Source organism: Scyliorhinus torazame, chromosome 8 (assembly GCF_047496885.1).
Source record: "Scyliorhinus torazame isolate Kashiwa2021f chromosome 8, sScyTor2.1, whole genome shotgun sequence".
NCBI classification, from domain to species: Eukaryota; Metazoa; Chordata; class Chondrichthyes; order Carcharhiniformes; family Scyliorhinidae; genus Scyliorhinus; species Scyliorhinus torazame.
Window position 1 is genome coordinate 183,221,811 of NC_092714.1, and position 18,834 is coordinate 183,240,644.

The following is an 18,834-nucleotide window of genomic DNA, read 5'->3' on the forward strand; positions in this document are numbered from 1 at the left end:
GCTAGAAGTTCATCAGTTGGACACTGTGAAAAGTTTAGCTAATCTATTAAGCTTTCTGGTATGATCAGCCTGTGACAAATTTTGAAAGACGTACAGTTATTCTATAGAAGAATTTAACAGACAGTATACAAGATTGCAGACATTCTATTTGGAAATTCTCGGTTGAATGCTTGCTTTGAACTTGTTGGATTGTGTGAAATTGTCACCCGTGGAGACGCTCCTGGTCTTAACTGGAGTTAAATTCTCAGAAAGAGAATTGTTTTCTGATCAGATGTCTGAGGCTTTTAAAAAAAATCTGGGGAAAGTAGTCATTTCCAGCTGCTTTCATGGCACAAGTGGGACATTTGTTCGTGCAGCAAATGCTGCAGGGTTCAATGCTTGTGGCATTTTGAGACTCTTCAGATATGGGCACAGCTGTTAATATAACAGAAGAACCACAAACAAAAGAAATGAAGATGGAGACCACTTTGAGAAATCTGGCAGATGACAGGAATGGGGTAATGATAACGGAAGCCTGGACCCCAGGAATGCCCAGGAAACTATAAACAGAAGTGATTCAAAATATCATTATGCAGTTAATTGCCTAAAACTAAACCACTGGGTTTTTGATGCGACATGTGACACAGAGCTTGGAAGGGGCCGATGATGATATTGATCAGTCTGATGGAATTGTATTAGTCACAAGACACTTCAGTCCAGTAATGAATGTACTAGTCACAGATTTGTTTAATTGTGCTTCGTTGGACAATGGTTGCACATTTACAGTGTGATGATTGATTGAAATGTTATTTGAGTTCATTCAGTAGGAAGGATCAAAGAAAGGTCAAAGAATAGGAAAATTCTACTCTCTTCATGTCCGGGGATGATAATATATTAAAGTAACGGAAATGACAGGTGATTAATGGATTGGTATTTCGCTAGATACTATATATGTAGAATCTAGTGAAATACCATTGCTGTTGGGTAAGCTATCATGCAAATGGCACAAATAAAATTGGACCGGGAACATGAAAAGTCTTTAGAAAGTCGGTGGATTTGCAATTTACCCAATCAGGACATTATTGATTCCCTTTAACAAAATCTAGAATCTCTAATCAGAATGGTAAACAAGTTTTAATGGCATCAGGTGAGATGAGGAATTTGAGAGAAAAAAAGCAAATTGTCTTAAAGCTACATTAGCAATTTGCTCATCTCTCTTTTTACAGGTTCAAAGTTCGATGCAGGCGTAGTTGACGATGAATATACAATGCTTATTGAAAAGGTGAGTGAAAAATGTGACATATGCAAAAAGTATTGGATGACACCATGGCGAAGCAGGCTCGAAAGGCTGAATTGGCCACTTCTGCTCCTAATTCCTATGTGCCATCACAGCCTATTGAATGTCTCCCATCATCATGTGACTTTAACGAAGTAGTAGCTAGAGATTTACAGATGTGGGACAAGAATAGAGACATTTTCAGTTTGCATTTCATAGACATGGTAACAAGCTCCTTTTAATTGTCAACAGTATTTGGATTTCTCCGAGAGAACAAATACCAGACTGGTATTTTTGGATTTCTCCTAGAAAAATAAATCACGTGGTGTTTCATGAGATGCTCCATAAGATCTTAGCTGATTAATCAAATTATAAGCTGCCCTGGTGTGGGCAATCCATGCAAAAAATTCACTTTGCATGTTTGGAAAAACTGTAGTCTGTATCAGTTGTTCTCTAGGAGAAATCCAAAAATACCAGTCGCCTGCCTTGGAAGAGCCGACAATTAGTTCCACCTTTTCTGTGCACTTTACTGTCTGGCATGCAGGGGGAAGGGCATTCATCAAGGCAGACGTTTCAGAGAAGATTTGGTGTACATGAGAGCATCATATAAGATCATCAGAGATAAATTTTAATCCCGGGGATTTAGTACACATTAAAATAGAGAGTGAGAAACAGAATGGTCCAGGTAAAGTGGTAGGGAATGATGGGAAGACAGTAATTCTCCAACATTTAGGTGGAACTTGGGTTGAATCAAACAGTCATCGTGGTTGATTAGGGTTGATTATAAACTTGCAGAATCTGAGCAATTGTTGGAAGGTGATGAGGCACCCTACAAGCACCCATAAATTTGACAGCTACAAGGAGCAGAATGCAATTGGTATGGGGCTGTATGATGATAGAAATAGTGATAATGCACAGAAGAAGGCTTTTTAATCCCAAAGGGCAGCCACTGAAAGTTAGCACGAGGGGAACATACATACCAGAAGGGTCCAGTGAATGGACAGATGTGAGCAATGTAGGGTGAGCACAGAAAGCCAGCCTTATCACACAGGTGCATATGTATGGATTAAAAAACTTCCTGATGAGACATCAAAGACTAAAGTGAGACTTTGGCTTGGGTTTCAAAGAGTGAGTTGGTAACCAACATGTTAGAGTGAGGATTTTCTTAGATTTCTCGGCAACATATTTTGTAGGAATGCCAGTTCATCGATACAAAAGCCACATTTTTGCTGGGTGAAGAATTTCAAAAGGAACTGTTTTTAAAACCACAAAGAAAGCAGTGATGTGGAAGGAAAGCTATAGAAATTAAACAAATATGTTGTGGATTAAATAATCTGAAAGGGTATAGCATTTCTCGGTTAGGTCTGTCTTGCTGAAAGTAGTTTGTGTAAGCTGAAAGCAGAACTAGCAATGTTCTGCTGATAGTACAATAGAGAAACACATAGGTATCTTCATGACCCACATCAATGATCATCCATGGAGAGGTTCTGTAGAAATTGCGTAATTTGTTATTGATAAGGTTATGTACCTGCATTGCATTGTAATGGGACTGGAGAATTGCATCACCCATCGGTAAAGTGGCATGGCAATAGACTCAGAGAGAACATTCTGGAAGCCTGCTTGCATGCTTGGCAGCATCATGCATAATAGTAATCAATGATCTGTTAATAATCAAGTACTAACAAGAGACAGTTCATGTGTAAATATAAAAGCCTCAAGATGTCCTCATTGAGACATTTCGGACAGAGATAAGGAGACATTTCAGACAGAGATAAGGAGACATTTCTTCACAAAGAGTGGTGAGCCTGCGGAATTCATTACCACAGGAAGTAATTGATGCTAAAACTTTGAGTATATTCAAGAGGTGGCTGGATATAGCACTTGGGGAGAATGGGATCAAAGGCTATGGGGAGAAAGCAGGATTAGGCTATTGAGTTGGATGATCAGCCATGACCATAACTAGCATCGGGTCTTGTCTGAGCGCCGAGCCAGTTTAAATGTCCAGTAAACTGTTCTACATTTCCTTGGATGCATGATCATCTTTCCCAGGGAACCTGGCCCAATTTATCAGGATACCATTAACACTTTCTAGATAGGATTGTTGAGTCTAGGTCACTCCCAACCTTGTCTGATTAATGCCGAAACATATATATTTAAAGGCCCCTGAAGCCTAACTTCCAATCTTAAATTCTGTTTTGCCATAACATAGGTTCTTTAGATACATACATAGATACATAGAAGATAGGAACAGGAGGAGCCTTTTGGCCCTTCGAGCCTGCTCCGCCATTCATCACGGTCATGGCTGGGTGCCTCCGATCCCCTGGGAGACACCACAAGAGCTGTTCCATTTGGTACTCATTTGTGAGGACCAGTGCTGAATAGCGCTCGCCCAAGGTCTCTGAGGCAAAGAGGATGAATCCCAAATCCTCAAGTACCTCGGGAATCTGCACATTAGAGTGACACTTATTGCCTCGCTCCAATATGCAGATTTGCCAAAAAGTGATCCGGCCAAAATGGGCGGGATTTACATCGCAACGTCTCTAGAGATCGCATTGGATCTCACGAGGTGTGGCGAGCTGGATTGATCCCGGGAGCGGGGTCTCCGGGCTTCCATTAGTCATGCTGCAGCATGGCGAACTGCTTTTCTGGTGCAGCATGGCCAATGGTTTACGCTCAATATGTCTATCATTTCCTGGGTACCTATTCGGGTAAGTAAGTTGGAAATGGCCAAAGTCTCTGATTCTAACTCAGTATTGGAGGGATTGGTGGGGGGGGGACCTGAGAAGTAGGAGAATTGCCCACCTGAAGCTCAAATTTCAGGCAATTCCAACAGAGGCCAGCGTGTCAGAACGTCCGTAGGATCCTGAAGCGCATTTTGGGTCGTGCATTTGGAAGATCTGGGCCATTAAAAATCATAGAGCCAGAAGGTGAAATTTTCCACTCCTACCAGCAGCGGGAATCGTGGCGAGTAGGGGCGCTTAATTTGGCAGAAGGTAAAATATCTGTTTGGCGATGGCAGGATAAATTGTTCTCCTGGCTCTCAAACTGGGTTTAAGGGAGGTCGAGCTTCCCGATGAACAATGTAATTTGCATGCATTGGCACCTCATATATATTCATCAAAATGCCACCTCTCCAGAATTAAGATCCTCCTCCAAATTCGGTTCCCCTCCAGTAAGAATTTAGAACACTTTGTTTTACATTGTTTATAAGTGATGTGCACCCAGTGAGTGGGCTTCACCTCTTCCACGACTTTGAACTCCGTCGATGTTATTTTCTCTTTCCTTTCTCCCGGGTGAGAAACAGAGGGGCGCGAGACAGGTGGCTCGGACAACGGGAGAGTGCAGAGGCAGAATGGGTATGCCAACTGATGTTGGCACTAAGGGGAGGAAAGGCATGTGGTGGTGAATTGTGATAATGTCCAGAGTGATGGGGAGAGTGCCATATATGTGGGTTATTGTCGTAGTGTGCAATGGCATGACATTATGTCATCAGCTACTTCTGCATATTAGAGCGAGGGAGTAAGTCTCACTCCAATGTCCAGACAACAGTTTATTAAAAGAAAACTGGCATCTGGAGCAGGATCAGAAGAGAAGAAAATGTATCTTTCAAAAATCATTGGGAGTGGAGCAGCTTCAACAGATTAACTGATGTACTGATGAACAGAAGTTCACAGATTGCAGACATCAGAACCTGTAAGGCTTTGTGGCAAAAATTCAAAGGAAGGGCCTGTACTGATTTTAAACTAGCAATCCGAGGAGTCAGGCTGTGGGGCTCGCCATGTGCAGTGCAGTCAGACACGGAGGTAGAGCGGGGTAGAGCACAAAAGATAATCATAACTTGGATGAAAGTTAAAGTTGTTGCAAGTTAAAGCTGTTATAAATTGGTAGTACTTCTTGAATGAACCAGACCACTGAATTAAGCGAAGGGGGAGAGCATTCCGATATCTTGAAAAATGGTAGGCTATTTTGGCACAATGAGCTCTTTTGATGAGGACTCAGAGAATTTGAAATCGTATTCAGAGAGTTTCCATTATTATATTCATGCCAACAAAATTTCAGAAGAGATCAAGGTCCCTGTATTCTTAAATACAATCGGAAGCAAAGCCTTTAATTTGCGAAGAATCAAGAACTGGCCAAAATATTTAGAAGATCTTTATTCACCAAATCTCTTGATTATTACAGAGAGGTTTCATTTTTAATGAAGGAATCAGTTTGAAGGTGAAAATATTGCGCAGTTTGTGGCAATCCTCAAGTGACCTGCAGAGCTTTGTGCATTTCGGAATTCGCCAGATGATGCAATTCGAGATTGTTTAATGTGTGGTTTGAAACATTAGGCCATTCAAAGAAGCTTACTAATGGAACACAATCAAAGTCTGAAGACTGCATTAGATGTTACTATTTCAATGGAGTTCACAACTAAGGAGGCTTCTGAGCTGGGAGTGACGCTCAATGGACCAGATCCTTAGTAGCTTACAGGGGGTACAGTGTTACCTAGATGATATATTGATCCCCGGCACAAATGAGCAATAGTGTGCATCACTTAGAAGTGATATGACTTCAAATGCTTGGCTTCATGTCAGGAAAGATTAATGTGATTTCTTCCAGACAACTATACAATATCTTGTATACGTAATTGACTGTAAGGGTCTGCATAAAGCACCTAAAAAAATGGAAGCCATTATGAACGTCACTCAACTTAGGTCATTCCTACTGTTGATCAACTACGACGGAAAATTCATCCAGAATCTGGCATTACGATTGAACCCCTTACATAATAATAATAATCGTTATTAGTGTCACAAGTAGGTTTACATTACACCGCAATGAAGTTACTGTGAAAATTCCTTAGTCACCACTCTACAGCGCCTGTTCAGGTACACAGAGGGAGAATTCAGAATTAACCTAACGTCTTTCGGGACTTGTGGGAGGAAACCCACGCAGAGGCAAGGAGAACGTGCAGACTCCGCACAGACAGTGACCCAAGCTGGGAATTGAACCCTGGTCCCTGGCACTGTGAAGCAACAAGTGCTAACCACTGTGCTACCATGCCACCCAACATACTTTGTTGTGCACAAAACAAGCATGACAATGTTCGCCAGAATGTAAAAAAGCATATCAATCTATAAAAGAAGCACTGAAAAAGTCAAAATGTTGGCACATTTCAATGCACAGTTACCATTAAAACTTGCCTGTGATGCTTCATTGTATGGTGTTGGAGCGGTGGTGGCACATACACTATTTGCGGAGGAAGAAAGACCAATATTGTTTGCATCTCATAGGTTAACAAATGTAGAATCTAACTGTGCTCAATTGGAGAAGGAGGCACTGAGCATTATATTTGATGTAAGGAAATTTCACCACACCTATATGGTAATCATTTCACATTGCTGATGGACCATAAGGCTTAACAGATATTTTTGGGCCATGTAAAGGTATTCCTTCATTGTCTCCAACGATGTTGTCAATCGTATCAGCATATTCGTACAAAATCAAATACTGTCAAACTGAAAATCATGCCAATGTGAATGCATTATCAAGCATTACTGTTACCAGCTGGTCAAATACCACATAGTCATGATGATATTTTTTACTGTTCTCAGATTGAGAATGTTCCAGTGACTGCAGCTCAAGTCCAAAGACATACCAGAAATGATCATGTGATGGGGGAGGTACTGGAAATGGTATTAAAGGAAAGGATAGCAGAGAAACATCCGGAATTGAAACTGCAGACTTGAATTAACAGCACAAGGTAGATGTCTGTTGTGGGAGCTGTGAGTAATTATTCCACCAAATTTATGAGAAAAAGTTTTGGAACATTTACATGGAGGATGTCCAGGCATTGAGCAAATGCACAAAGTGACTTTTGGTAGCCAGGAAATGATGCCCAAATCGAAGAAAAAGCAGGACTGTGCCTGTCATGATCGCAGGTAAGGAATGCACCACCGTTGTCTCCATTGCATCCATAGGAGTGACCTAAAATGCCGTGGCAACGTCTACATATTGGCTTTTCTGGTCCAGTCGAAGGGCACGTGTCTATGGTCGTTGTAGATGCACACTCAAAGTGGCTTGGGAGATGATCATAATGAAGTGAACCTCTATAGAACAAACCATTGTGAAACGCTCCTAGATATTTGTAAAATTTGGAAAACCAGAGCAGACCGTGGAAGACAACAGACCACAGTTCACAGCCCAAGATTTCGAAGACTGATTAAAGATGTGTGGAGTTCAACAAATGAAGTCAGCACCTTATCACCCATCCACGGATGGTTTAGCCGAAAGGTTTGTCCACTCCTTGCAATGCGCACTGAAGGCTTCAAACGACCAAAGTTCACTTCAGTGCCGTGTGAACATGTTTCTTCCAACATATCGAAATACGACACATGCAACTACACAAAGTTCACCAGATTTGCAATCAATGAAAAGGAAACTGAGGACTACCTTTGATTTACTCTTGCCAGAGGAGGCATCTGATGCAGTAGAGTGAAATCAACAGTCACAGAACTTGAGACGAGAAAGTAAATAAAGGAAACGCTCATTTCAATAAGGAGAACAAGTGTCTGCAGCTACACTGCCAGTGCACAGCTACGCCGCTCGTGATATGTGGGTCCCTGTGATGGTATTGGCTCAGACTGGTCCAATCCTACACAGAACAAACGACAGGCGAACACATGCGGAGATGCCGTGCGGATCATTTATTGTCAACATGCGTTAGTCTGCCAGTGCCAGAACTACCTCAAGAGGTAACGGTCTCCGTTCCACCTGACTGTGTTAATTTTTGTTTAACTACAGGAGAGACAGCATCAGACAAATCTACTACAGCTGGTCTTCTCTCAGTAAAAGAGTCTGTAATGCCTTCCAGGGGAGAGACATTTATTGAAGAATCTGAAAACACATCGAAGGTCGAGAATGACAAAGTCTGGGAAGTGAGCAGTCAACCAGCGAGAAAATGATGCCCAGCTGATTGTCTATCTTATGGACTGTGTACTACAATATGATGCCTGCGCTGGTACATAGATGTAAATGGCGATGTAAAAATATTGTGTTGGACCTGAGAAGTAAACGGGGAGGGATGTTATATTTGTAGGTTATTGTAGTTGTGTGCAATGTTCCTTTAAGATCCGAGTCATGTGACTTGCATGACATCATCAGCTAATTTGCAGGCTTTTGGACTAATGCCAAACCTTGTAAAGGAGACCTATTTAATAAACCTCTGTCAATCTTGCACCAAACCTGAGGGCAGCATGGTGGCCAAGTGGTTAGCACGGTTGCCTCACGGCGCCGAGGTCACAGGTTCGATCCCGGTTCTGGGTCACTGCCCGTGTGGAGTTTGCACATTCTCCCCGTGTTTGTGTAGGTTTCGCCCCACAACCCAAAAGATGTGCAGGGTAGGTGGATTGGCCATGCTAAATTGTCCCTTAATTGGAAAAAATTAATTGGATACTCTAAATTTATTTTTTAAAATCTTGCACCAAACCCTTCTGCAATCCTATTTCTTTTGTACTGTTATTCTATGGATGCAACAGATAGGTTTGAATGTGACAGAGGAGAGAGGAATGGTGATATTGGGTGGGTCTTGGTTATTGGGGGAAATTGGTGCATTGCAGGGGGATGGTAGGTTGTGGAATTAATTTGAAGTGTGACGTGCACCACTTTTCCAAACAGTTCATCAGTCAGTGACATAATTGAGGTGGGAAGAGGGTATTTTCCATGGAATAGAACCATAGAATTCTTATAGTGCAGAAAAAGGCCATTAAGCCCATTGAATCTGCATCGATTCTCTGAAAGAGCACCCTTCCAAGACCCACTCCCTTGGCCTATCCCCGTAACCCCACTTAACCTGTGCATTTGTGGACACGTAATGACAATTTAGCACTGTCAATCCCCCTAACCGGCACATCTTTGGACTGTGGGAAGAAACCGGAGGATCAGGAGGAAACCTATGCAGACACAGGAGGAACATGCAAATCCCACACAGTCATCCAAGGCCAGAATTGAACCCGGGTCCCTGGTGCTGTGAGGCAGCAGTGTTAACCACCGTGTCACCGGGTTGGGTGGAGTTCAAGGTCAGCACATGTGGCTGACTAAAGGGACACCCAAATAATTATGAGGCAATGGATGTCAAAGATGCTCAGTTATGTTCCCTCTATGGTGAAGACCGCATTGCAACACGTTCATTACCAACTCATGGGTCTAACATCGAGATCCCAGCAAGCTGTGGAGCTGTCAATCATTCTGTGCCATTTTCTGCAGTCAGAGATAGGAATGAAGGGAGGATGGGAGGTGGAATGTCTTCAAGTGGCTCATCTGGTGGACAGCAGCCAAATCATAACTCCAAACTTCCATCCTCCTGGGTGAATTATCATGGCTGAGAAGATATCATGTGGTTAGTCTTTCTATGGTGCCAAGGCAATGGTCTCTCTGTAGAATCTTGAGGATAGTGGAGACACATGGAATAATGTCCACGTGACTCTCATCACCCTGGCGAAGAGCAATGTCTTCATAAGTATTTGTGTATGACCAGGAGGAACACCCATCTTTGCTCGTCAAGGATGTCCTTTACTTGGAAGGAGTGTGGTTGGCAAGCCATGTGTAGATGGAGGCCAGTGAGGTGCTTAACACTGGCCTGCTGGCTTTGAGATGGGGGATCCTGAAAAGGACATGCGCACTAAATTGATCACTTCAATCCACTCACATCTTCACTGAGGTATTGCTGATGCAGGCTGCAGGGAACCCTGCCCGATTAATGGCTCTCATTCAGATGACGTGAAATAGGGTCCAATGCGAGTTGGCTCAGGGCCTTGAGGAACAAGGGCCTGAGCAACAAGAGGCAACAGTACCTCATGAAGGTCAAGATTTGCGCGCACGATTTCCACTGCAGCAGTGAACACTGGCCGGCTATGGGTGCATCACTGGCAGTGCTCTTATCTAGAGCTGGGCAAAAGGCAATGCTGAAGGCACCCTCGTCCTGTTCCGGAATGTAGTTGCTCACATCTGCCGCTTCTCTTGTATTAGCTGTCGCCACAAAGAACCTGGAGGGGCAATGCAGACCCAGGAGATAAACCAGCACGAGACACGCCAACTTTCCTGCCTGCCACTGAACTTAGTTTCCAGATCGGAAAATTCCACCCATAGAATTTTACAAATTTCCATGATTCACTCATATCCTTTCCGAAGAAAACCTGCTGTCTTTACTTGAGCTAGCTTGTATGCGATTTCAGCCCCACATAGCTGACTACTAACTTCAGTATTTTTATACATTCATAGCATCCAGTTATTTGTTTCCGATTAAGTGACAATTTAATGTGGCCAATCTATCTACCCTGCACATCTTTGGGATGTGAGGATGAGACCCACGCAAACATGGGAGAATATGCAAACTTCACACGGACAGTGACCTAGGGCCGGGATTGAACGCAGGTCCTCAATGCTCTGAGGCAGCAGTGCTATCCACTCCGTGCTGCCCTGCTAACTTCTCTCTTAAGTGGCCTAGAAAGTCACTCAGTTGTATCAAACCGCCTCCAGTCATGCACCAACCTCGTAACCAATTTACACACAGCAAGCTCCCACAAACAGCAACAAGGTAATGACCAGATAACGTGAGATAAATATTGACTAAGGCACTTGGAATAAATTTACTTTGACAAGGCCATGGGATCTTCTCTGTCCAGCTGAGAACTCAGACAAAGACTAGTCTGAAAGATGACAGTATCAACTTGAACATTGTGCCCAAATGCCTAGAGTGGGATTTATTGTATTTATTGACTACAGCTCCGCCTTCAACACCATAATCCCAGCCAAGCTCATATCAAAGCTCCAAAACCTAGGACTTGGCTCCCCACTCTGCAACTGGATCCTCGATTTTCTGACCAACAGACCACAATCAGTAAGAATGAACAACAACACCTCCTCCACAATAGTCCTCAACACCGGCGCCCCACAAGGCTGCGTATTTAGCCCCCTACTCTACTCCCTGTACACACACGACTGCGTGGCAAAACTTGGTTCCAACTCCATCTACAAGTTTGCTGACGATACGACCATAGTGGGCCGGATCTCGAATAACGATGAGTCCGAATACAGGAGGGAGATAGAGAACCTAGTGGAGTGGTGTAGCGACAACAATCTCTCCCTCAATGCCAGCAAAACTAAAGAGCTGGTAATTGACTTCAGGAAGCAAAGTACTGTACACACCCCTGACAGCATCAACGGGGCCGAGGTGGAGATGGTTAGCAGTTTCAAATTCCTAGGGGTGCACATCTCCAAAAATCTGTCCTGGTCCACCCACGTCGAAAGCACAACAGCGCCTATACTTCCTCAGGAAACTAAGGAAATTCACCATGTCCACATTGACTCTTACCAACTTTTACAGATGCACCATAGAAAGCATCCTATCAGGCTGCATCACAGCCTGGTATGGCAACTGCTCGGCCCAGGACCGCAAGAAAATTCAGAGATTCGTGAACACCGCCCAGTCCATCACACGAACCTCCCTCCCATCCATTGACTCCATCTACACCTCCCGCTGCCTGGGGAAAGCGGGCAGTATAATCAAAGATCCCTCCCACCCGGCTTACTCACTCTTCCAACTTCTTCCATCGGGCAGGAGATACAGAAGTCTGAGAACACGCACGAACAGACTCAAAAACAGCTTCTTCCCCACTGTCACCAGACTCCTAAATGACCCTCATATGGACTGACCTCATTAACACTACACCCTGTATGCTTCATCCGATGCCAGTGCTATTATAGTTACATTGTATATGTTGTGTTGCCCTATTATGTATTTTCTTTTATTCCCTTTCTTCCCATGTACTTAATGATCTGTTGAGCTGCTCGCAGAAAAATACTTTTCACTGTACCTCGGTACACGTGACAATAAACAAATCCAATCAAATCCAATCCAATCCAATTTGAACCCATCAGCTTCTGACTCAGAGTGGAGAATACCACCCATCGCACTGAAATTAACGTAGGTTACAAAGGTATGAACATACAAAATAGGAACAGAAGTAGGCATTTAGCCCCTTGCTTCAGCTCCACCTTTCAATAAGATCATGGATGGTCTATTTGTGTTGAATTCTGTATTCCCAAATACCCCCGTTAACCTTTGATTCCCTTGCCAAACAAGAATCTCTGCCCGATAAAGGCACCCTCTAATTTTAAAACTGCCCCCTTATTCTGGACTCACCCACAAGAGGAAACATCCTTTGCACATCTGCCTTGTCAATACCGTTCAGGATCTTATAAACTTCAATCAAGTCATCCCCACTCTTCTAAACTCCAGTGGAAACAAGCTCAGTCTGTCTAACTTATCCCCATAAGAGAAACTTTTCATTCCCGGTATCAATCAAGTAAACCTCCTTATTAACATCCTGCCTTAAAACTGTACAAAATATTCACGATGCGGTCGCACCTGTATAACTGAAATATTCACCCTTAATTTTATGCTCAATTGTTCATGTGATGAATTAAAGAGCGTTTATTGAATGACGCATTTCCAACACATATAAATTTATATCACATAGATGGGAAACAGATATTTGGCTCAAGTTCAATCCCACACACAGTTGAGGCAACCAGAATGGAAACACATGTACCTGATGGGGCTGTTTGTTAAGTCAGGATCTCGTGCAGTTATGGAGCCAATGACACTTCCAACATGGGCATCCTCTTGAACGTCTATCACATTCGTCTGCGAGATGAACTCAGGTGGTTCATTGACATCTTTCACCATCACCCTGACACTGGTCCAGTCCTTGAAGGATCTGAGATTTTCAAACTGTGGGTCAACGTGTTTATTGACTGCCTCCAGCAGCAGACTGTGTGTTCTCTTGGTTTCAAAGTCCAGTGGCTGAAAGAAGGACAGCAATGGGTTAGTTTTTCTTATCCACCACTTGTATCATTCTTCTTATCTTCACTTATGTGGTCAAAATGTGACAGTGGGTCCCCTGTTGAAAAACTCGATACAATCTTTTCACAAGTCAGAGTATCGGGGATGTCAAATACATTTCAAAGTATTTTTCATTTAAATTGTATAATTGGGTCTTTTGGTAAGGAATAGCTGTTCATTGTACTGCCCTATGAAGAGGTAGTTATGTATTGTGTGAGAAGGTCGATTATTTTACTATTCCATAAGTCAACGCTGTTTGAGTTGACCATGGACGGATTCATTTTATATGGTAGTCGTGATAAGTTCGGTGATCTACCTCCCTCATTAAGCATCCACCACAAGCAAAGATAATGGGAGAGATTCACTGCCACTCGCTGCCTGGTGCTGATACCGTTGTGATGCCCTGGTCCCCCACTGGCGGTGGCGTTGAGGGCCCTGCCCCATGCGCGACAGGTTTGACATCGGATTCTCCACACCTCCATGATGCTCCAGCCCTCTGGACCAGGATTTACACAGGCATGGATTGGTGCAAGTATTTGCCAGCGTGGTCTTGACACGGGGAATCTTATGGTGGGCTATGAGGGTATGTATTTAAGGTAGGTGCCCCAAAGGTCCATCAGAGGACCCACTCCCCCCCCCCCACAATGCAAATCCTGCCCACCCCACCTCCTGCCCCCCATGAGACCTCCCCATCAGACACCCCCACCAGATACCCCACCAGACCCCCTGACCTGAAACTCCCACCAGAGACCCCCATTAGAAACCCTCCATCAGAGACCCCCATATCAGAAATACACCATCAGAGACCCCCCATATCAGAGATCCTCGTGACAGAGGCCCCCATATCAGCGAATACCTCACATCAGAGACCCCCCAGATCAGAGAATGGCCCATATCAGAGATCCACCATCAGAGACCCCCCGCCTATATCAGAGACTCCCATCAGTGACCCCTCATAACAGAGACCCTCTCCATGTCAGCCACCCCTGCCTGGCAGCAAATGAGCAGTCCAGGCAGAAACAGTGAAAGATCACTGCTTTCTCACTCTCCTGTCCCTTACACCTGCTGCCTCCGACAGAGTTGTAGAACGCAGCAGCTGTTACTTCATAGAAAGCCAAAACCATATCACAACGCTTAAAACCCCCTCAGATCCTATGATCTGCAAGGCGTCTAATAACTTTCAAAGAGAAAAAGCTTTTAGTAGGCTGCAAGTGGCAGGTTAATAAATAGCTTCCAGACAACCAGGTGTCTGGATTGTTCATTTTCATTTCCTTTCATGCTTCCATGCATCTCAAGTACTCTACTTTGAAACTATCCTCAATATTTATAAATATCTAGGAGTTACCTGCATTCACTTCCTCTTTTATTCTCAGCAGAAAGCACTTAACTGCTTTTGATGTGATCAGAAAATGGCAATCATGGCTGGATGAGCAGGAAGCCTGATAGCGGAATTTGGAATGTAATGCCTTGTAACTCCCATCATGCATAAATTTGCGTGGCAAGGTAGAGTGAACCACTTCTTGGTGCAGCTCCTAGCGCCAGCACAAACTAGAAGCGATTCAACTCCGGCAGGAGAATATATTCTCCCAAAGGAAAACCCAGCCCAATACAAATTGAAGGGACTATTTCTGGTGATCCACCTGTAGAAGAGCTTGAACTGTAGCAGCCATTACTGACACAGTTTGCAATATAGCAAAATCCTTAATTAATATTTGGTATAAGTATGAGGACTTCTCTGTCGAGGGACCAAGAGCATTTTGTATAAAGCCCACAAGGTCACAAGCCTGCTGACCTTTGCTGATTGTGGCAGGCTTCAGAGGCCCATGTGATGTTGTTATGTATGAATAAGGACACACGTGGTAACTCAAACAAATAATTAACTGAAGTAATCTACTGCTTTTACCTGCTGTGACTGCAGTCGTGCAGGAGTGCACGTCTGGTGCCCACATCATATATCATTACCTGTGCACAAGTTACAAATGCAATATGCAAATGAATGCACTTTCTACAGCCCACAAACAACTTGACCCTGCCTCAATCTCTGCAGCAAAACATCCCATGCTGCAACAATCCTATGTAAAGAAACTTCTCCCGACTTCTTTTTTCCTTTCTTTATCAATAATTGATGAACCCCCCACCAGTGATTCTGCAGAAGAAACAGTCTTTCCCTGTGAATTCTTTCTTAGCCCATCATAATTTTAAAAGACAAGTAAATCCTATTTAGTCCTTCTGCGCTGGTGGGAAAACACATCAGCAGAATGAGCAGTTACAGGGCAGATGCAATTTATTGTGAGTTGTTGAGGGATAAGCACAAGGAATAGAAATAAACACGAAAGAGAATGGCATTGAATGATGTGTGTGGAGATAATTTTCTAAAAGCACACGTGTCAATAGATAACACCAGAAAAACGCCAAATTAATTTGGGGTTTATAATTAGAAGCATAAGATCCAAGAATGAAGACGTAATGATCAATTTATATATGTCAACTGTTTCTCAGTTGGTGGCATTCTCACTTTTAAGTCAGAAGCTTGAGGGATGGAGTCCCACTCCAGAGACGTGAGCTGGCACTCCAGTGCAGTACTGAGGGACTGCTGCAATATTGGAGGCGTTGAGATGTTAAACTGAGGTTATGTTTGCTCTCTGGGGTGAATGTAAACAATTTTATTGTGCCATTTTAAAGAAGAACATGGGATTCATCATTGTGTCCATCCATCAACATCACTTGTTGGGAATTTGGAAAATTAAATAGGCTAACAGGTGAACTTGAGATGAAAACAAAATATCAGTCAAGTAATTTGTCTAGCAGGCGTCTAGAGGAATAATGAGAAATGATTTGCCCAGTGACAAGATTAGCAGGTGTCTCGAGACATTGAGGTGTGAATGGTCATATCAGAAACATTGTGCACCAGAAGTCAGTGGGGCTATACAAATGGTAACTTCGAAAGATAAAAAAATTGAGAGGTATAGACAGCTGAATCCACAGGGTGGAATATCAAAGAGACGGAACAGTATAACTGCTAGCATCCTCATTTGGAAACAAGCTAGTTCTCCATCCAACAATCAGAAAAGCCAGTTATCATAGAATCCCTACAGTGCAGAAGGAGGCCATTTAGCACCAACTCTAGCGAGGCCCACTCCCCCACCTATCCCCATAATCCCACGTATTGATCATGGCCAATTCACCTAACCTGTAAATCTTTGGTCACTGAGGGAAAATTTAACATTGTCAATCCACCTAACCTGCACTGGACTGTGGGAGGAAACCGGAGCACCCAGAAGAAACCCACGCAGACAAGGGACGAATGTTCAAACTCCACACAGCCACGCAAGGCTGGAATCAAACCCAGGTGCCTGGTGTTGTGAGGCAGCAGTACTACCCTAGTTCCATCTGTGATCTGAATCATGGCAGCCTGTTCCAGCTAACATTTAGAGCCATGGCAGATTGCAGATATCCTCCTCTAAAATACGTAGTTTTGTGCCTTTGCTGAACCATGAAGGGATGTTTTCCTAGACTAGGTCATTTAAGCAGTATTGTGTGGTAACTATTAGCTGGATTTGACCTATATAGTTCCTGAAATTGGATGTTACCTGGGAAAAGGGGTGTCTTAGTGAGTGAGGGAATGTGGGTATATTTTGGGAATAAGAGGTAATTTCAGATAACATGGTGCGTTTAGTTATCAATGTACTTAAGTGTCAGAGTGTATATTCATCTTTTGTCATGTGTTTTCTTTTACTTTATTAAATATTCTTCATTAATTGTTCACACAAGTGGTCAGATTCCTCACTGGTTTTAAATTGTTCCTCACATTCTTCCAAACAAAAATACACCACTAAGGGCCAGTGCTTCAAGTTATCCTTCAGGGTTTTGAGACGCTCTCGTAGGTAACATTAACGGGAGTTTTAACACACATCGCAGATCATCATCACAGGGCCGTGTGTGGGGGTTTGTTGTGGCATATTGACTTCCGCATTGCAACAGCGATTACACTTCATAACTACTTAATTTGATTTTTTGGGGGCTTTGCCTTGTCCTTCATGTTCATTCTGTGAACTCTTCGAAGATCTTCATCACTAACCATTTGCCAATCTTTTACTTTTCTATTATCACCAAATTCTGAAGCTGCAGATCATTGGCCAATTATCACTCAAATGTAGAGAACTCCTGCTGCAAAGACTTCATATTCTGACACTGCAAATGGGCTACTTGTAGATACACAAGGACACACGATGCATTCACACCTTACACTCCACACATGTCACGTGCTATCTCTTTATATCTTATTTTTAAACATAGGTAGGTACAGATTAATTCCAATAATATTAAAACCTTGTGACAGATAAGAAATATAATATAATTATGGAAGTAAAAACAACCCAATTCTGCAACTGCAGTTCCACACTCTTCTTGCCACACACTCCATTGGTTTAGTGCATTTCAAGATGTAGATAGTTTGCATAAAGTGCCGCAGTGACAAGTTATCCCTCAATGAACCAAAGTAGTCACAAAAGAACAAATAAATGTTGATACTGAACAGAACTAATTTTAATCTTATGTCAAACAAATGCTGCCAATATCGTAGAATCTGAGAGCCTCAGTATAACACAGAATGGACTGAATCTGTGGAGGATTTTTCCAGTTATAAGCTTTATTAATGGACACCACAGTCTATCACCAAAGAACAAAGACCTGGCAACGTGATCATTTTCTGGAAGGGGTAGAGCACTGTAATCAGCTTACCCATCCAACTTCAATCCAATAATACTGAATCCATTTTCTGGATTCTTTTAACATTTCTCTCATCCCTGTGACAGTTTATATCAGGTTGAGTAGATACTGACCAGTAGACCGATTCATATAAAAATACCATGTCTTCTGAGAAAGTAGCTGACACTTTTCAATATACTGGAGACTTACGGCAGACAGCCACCAGAGTGTTGTTCTTAATATAGACTAAAAGCCATAACACGGTGGTAGAAGTGGGAATAGAAGAAGACGATTTAGAGCACCTGTGTTATTTGAGACTAGAACGAGCTATCAAAAATGCAAGGATGAAAAGGGAACCATCTGTTAACTTGTACGCAAAAGTAAGAATAAACCAGACAAAGCACATTTTTTAATCCTTCCATGGGACGGGGGCAACTCTGGCTTGGCCAACATTTATTGTCCATCCCTTAGTACCCTTGAGAAGGTGGTGGTGAGCTGACTTCTTGAACCACTGCAGTCCATGTGGTGTAGATACACCCACATTTTTGTTAGGGAGGGAGTTTCGGGATTTTAATCCAGTGACAGTGAAGGAACAGCGGTATATTTCCAAGTCAGGATGGTTAGTGGCTTAGGGAGGATCTTTTGGGTGATAGTGTTCATGTGCATCTGCTGCCATTGTACTTCCAAGTGATAGAGATTGTGGGTTTGGAAAGTGCTGTTGAAGGGGTCTGGGTGCATTGCTACAGTGCATCTTGCAGATGGCACAGACTGCTGCCACTTTGTATCAGTGGTGGAAGGAGTGAATGTTGAAAGTGATGGATGGGGTGCCAATCATGTCGGCTGTTTTGTCCTGCATGGTGTCGAACTTCTTATATATTGTATGAGTTGCACTCAATCAAGCAGTTGCGAGTATTCTATCACACTCCTGATTTGTGCCTTGTAGGGGGTGAGCAAGGAGGAGTCAAGAGGTGGGTTACATGCT

The 18,834-nt window shown here is 43.1% G+C and overlaps 1 protein-coding gene across 1 annotated transcript in view; it reads right to left on the reverse strand.

Annotated features, from left to right (window-relative positions):
* LOC140428295 (cadherin-22-like) overlaps positions 1-18,834 on the reverse strand; it is a 1,238,550-nt gene that overhangs the window by 384,732 nt on the left and 834,984 nt on the right. The window contains exon 7 of the mRNA XM_072514610.1: positions 12,853-13,106. Within this exon, the coding sequence (XP_072370711.1) occupies positions 12,853-13,106 (254 nt within the window). The remainder of the gene's footprint in view (positions 1-12,852; positions 13,107-18,834) is intronic.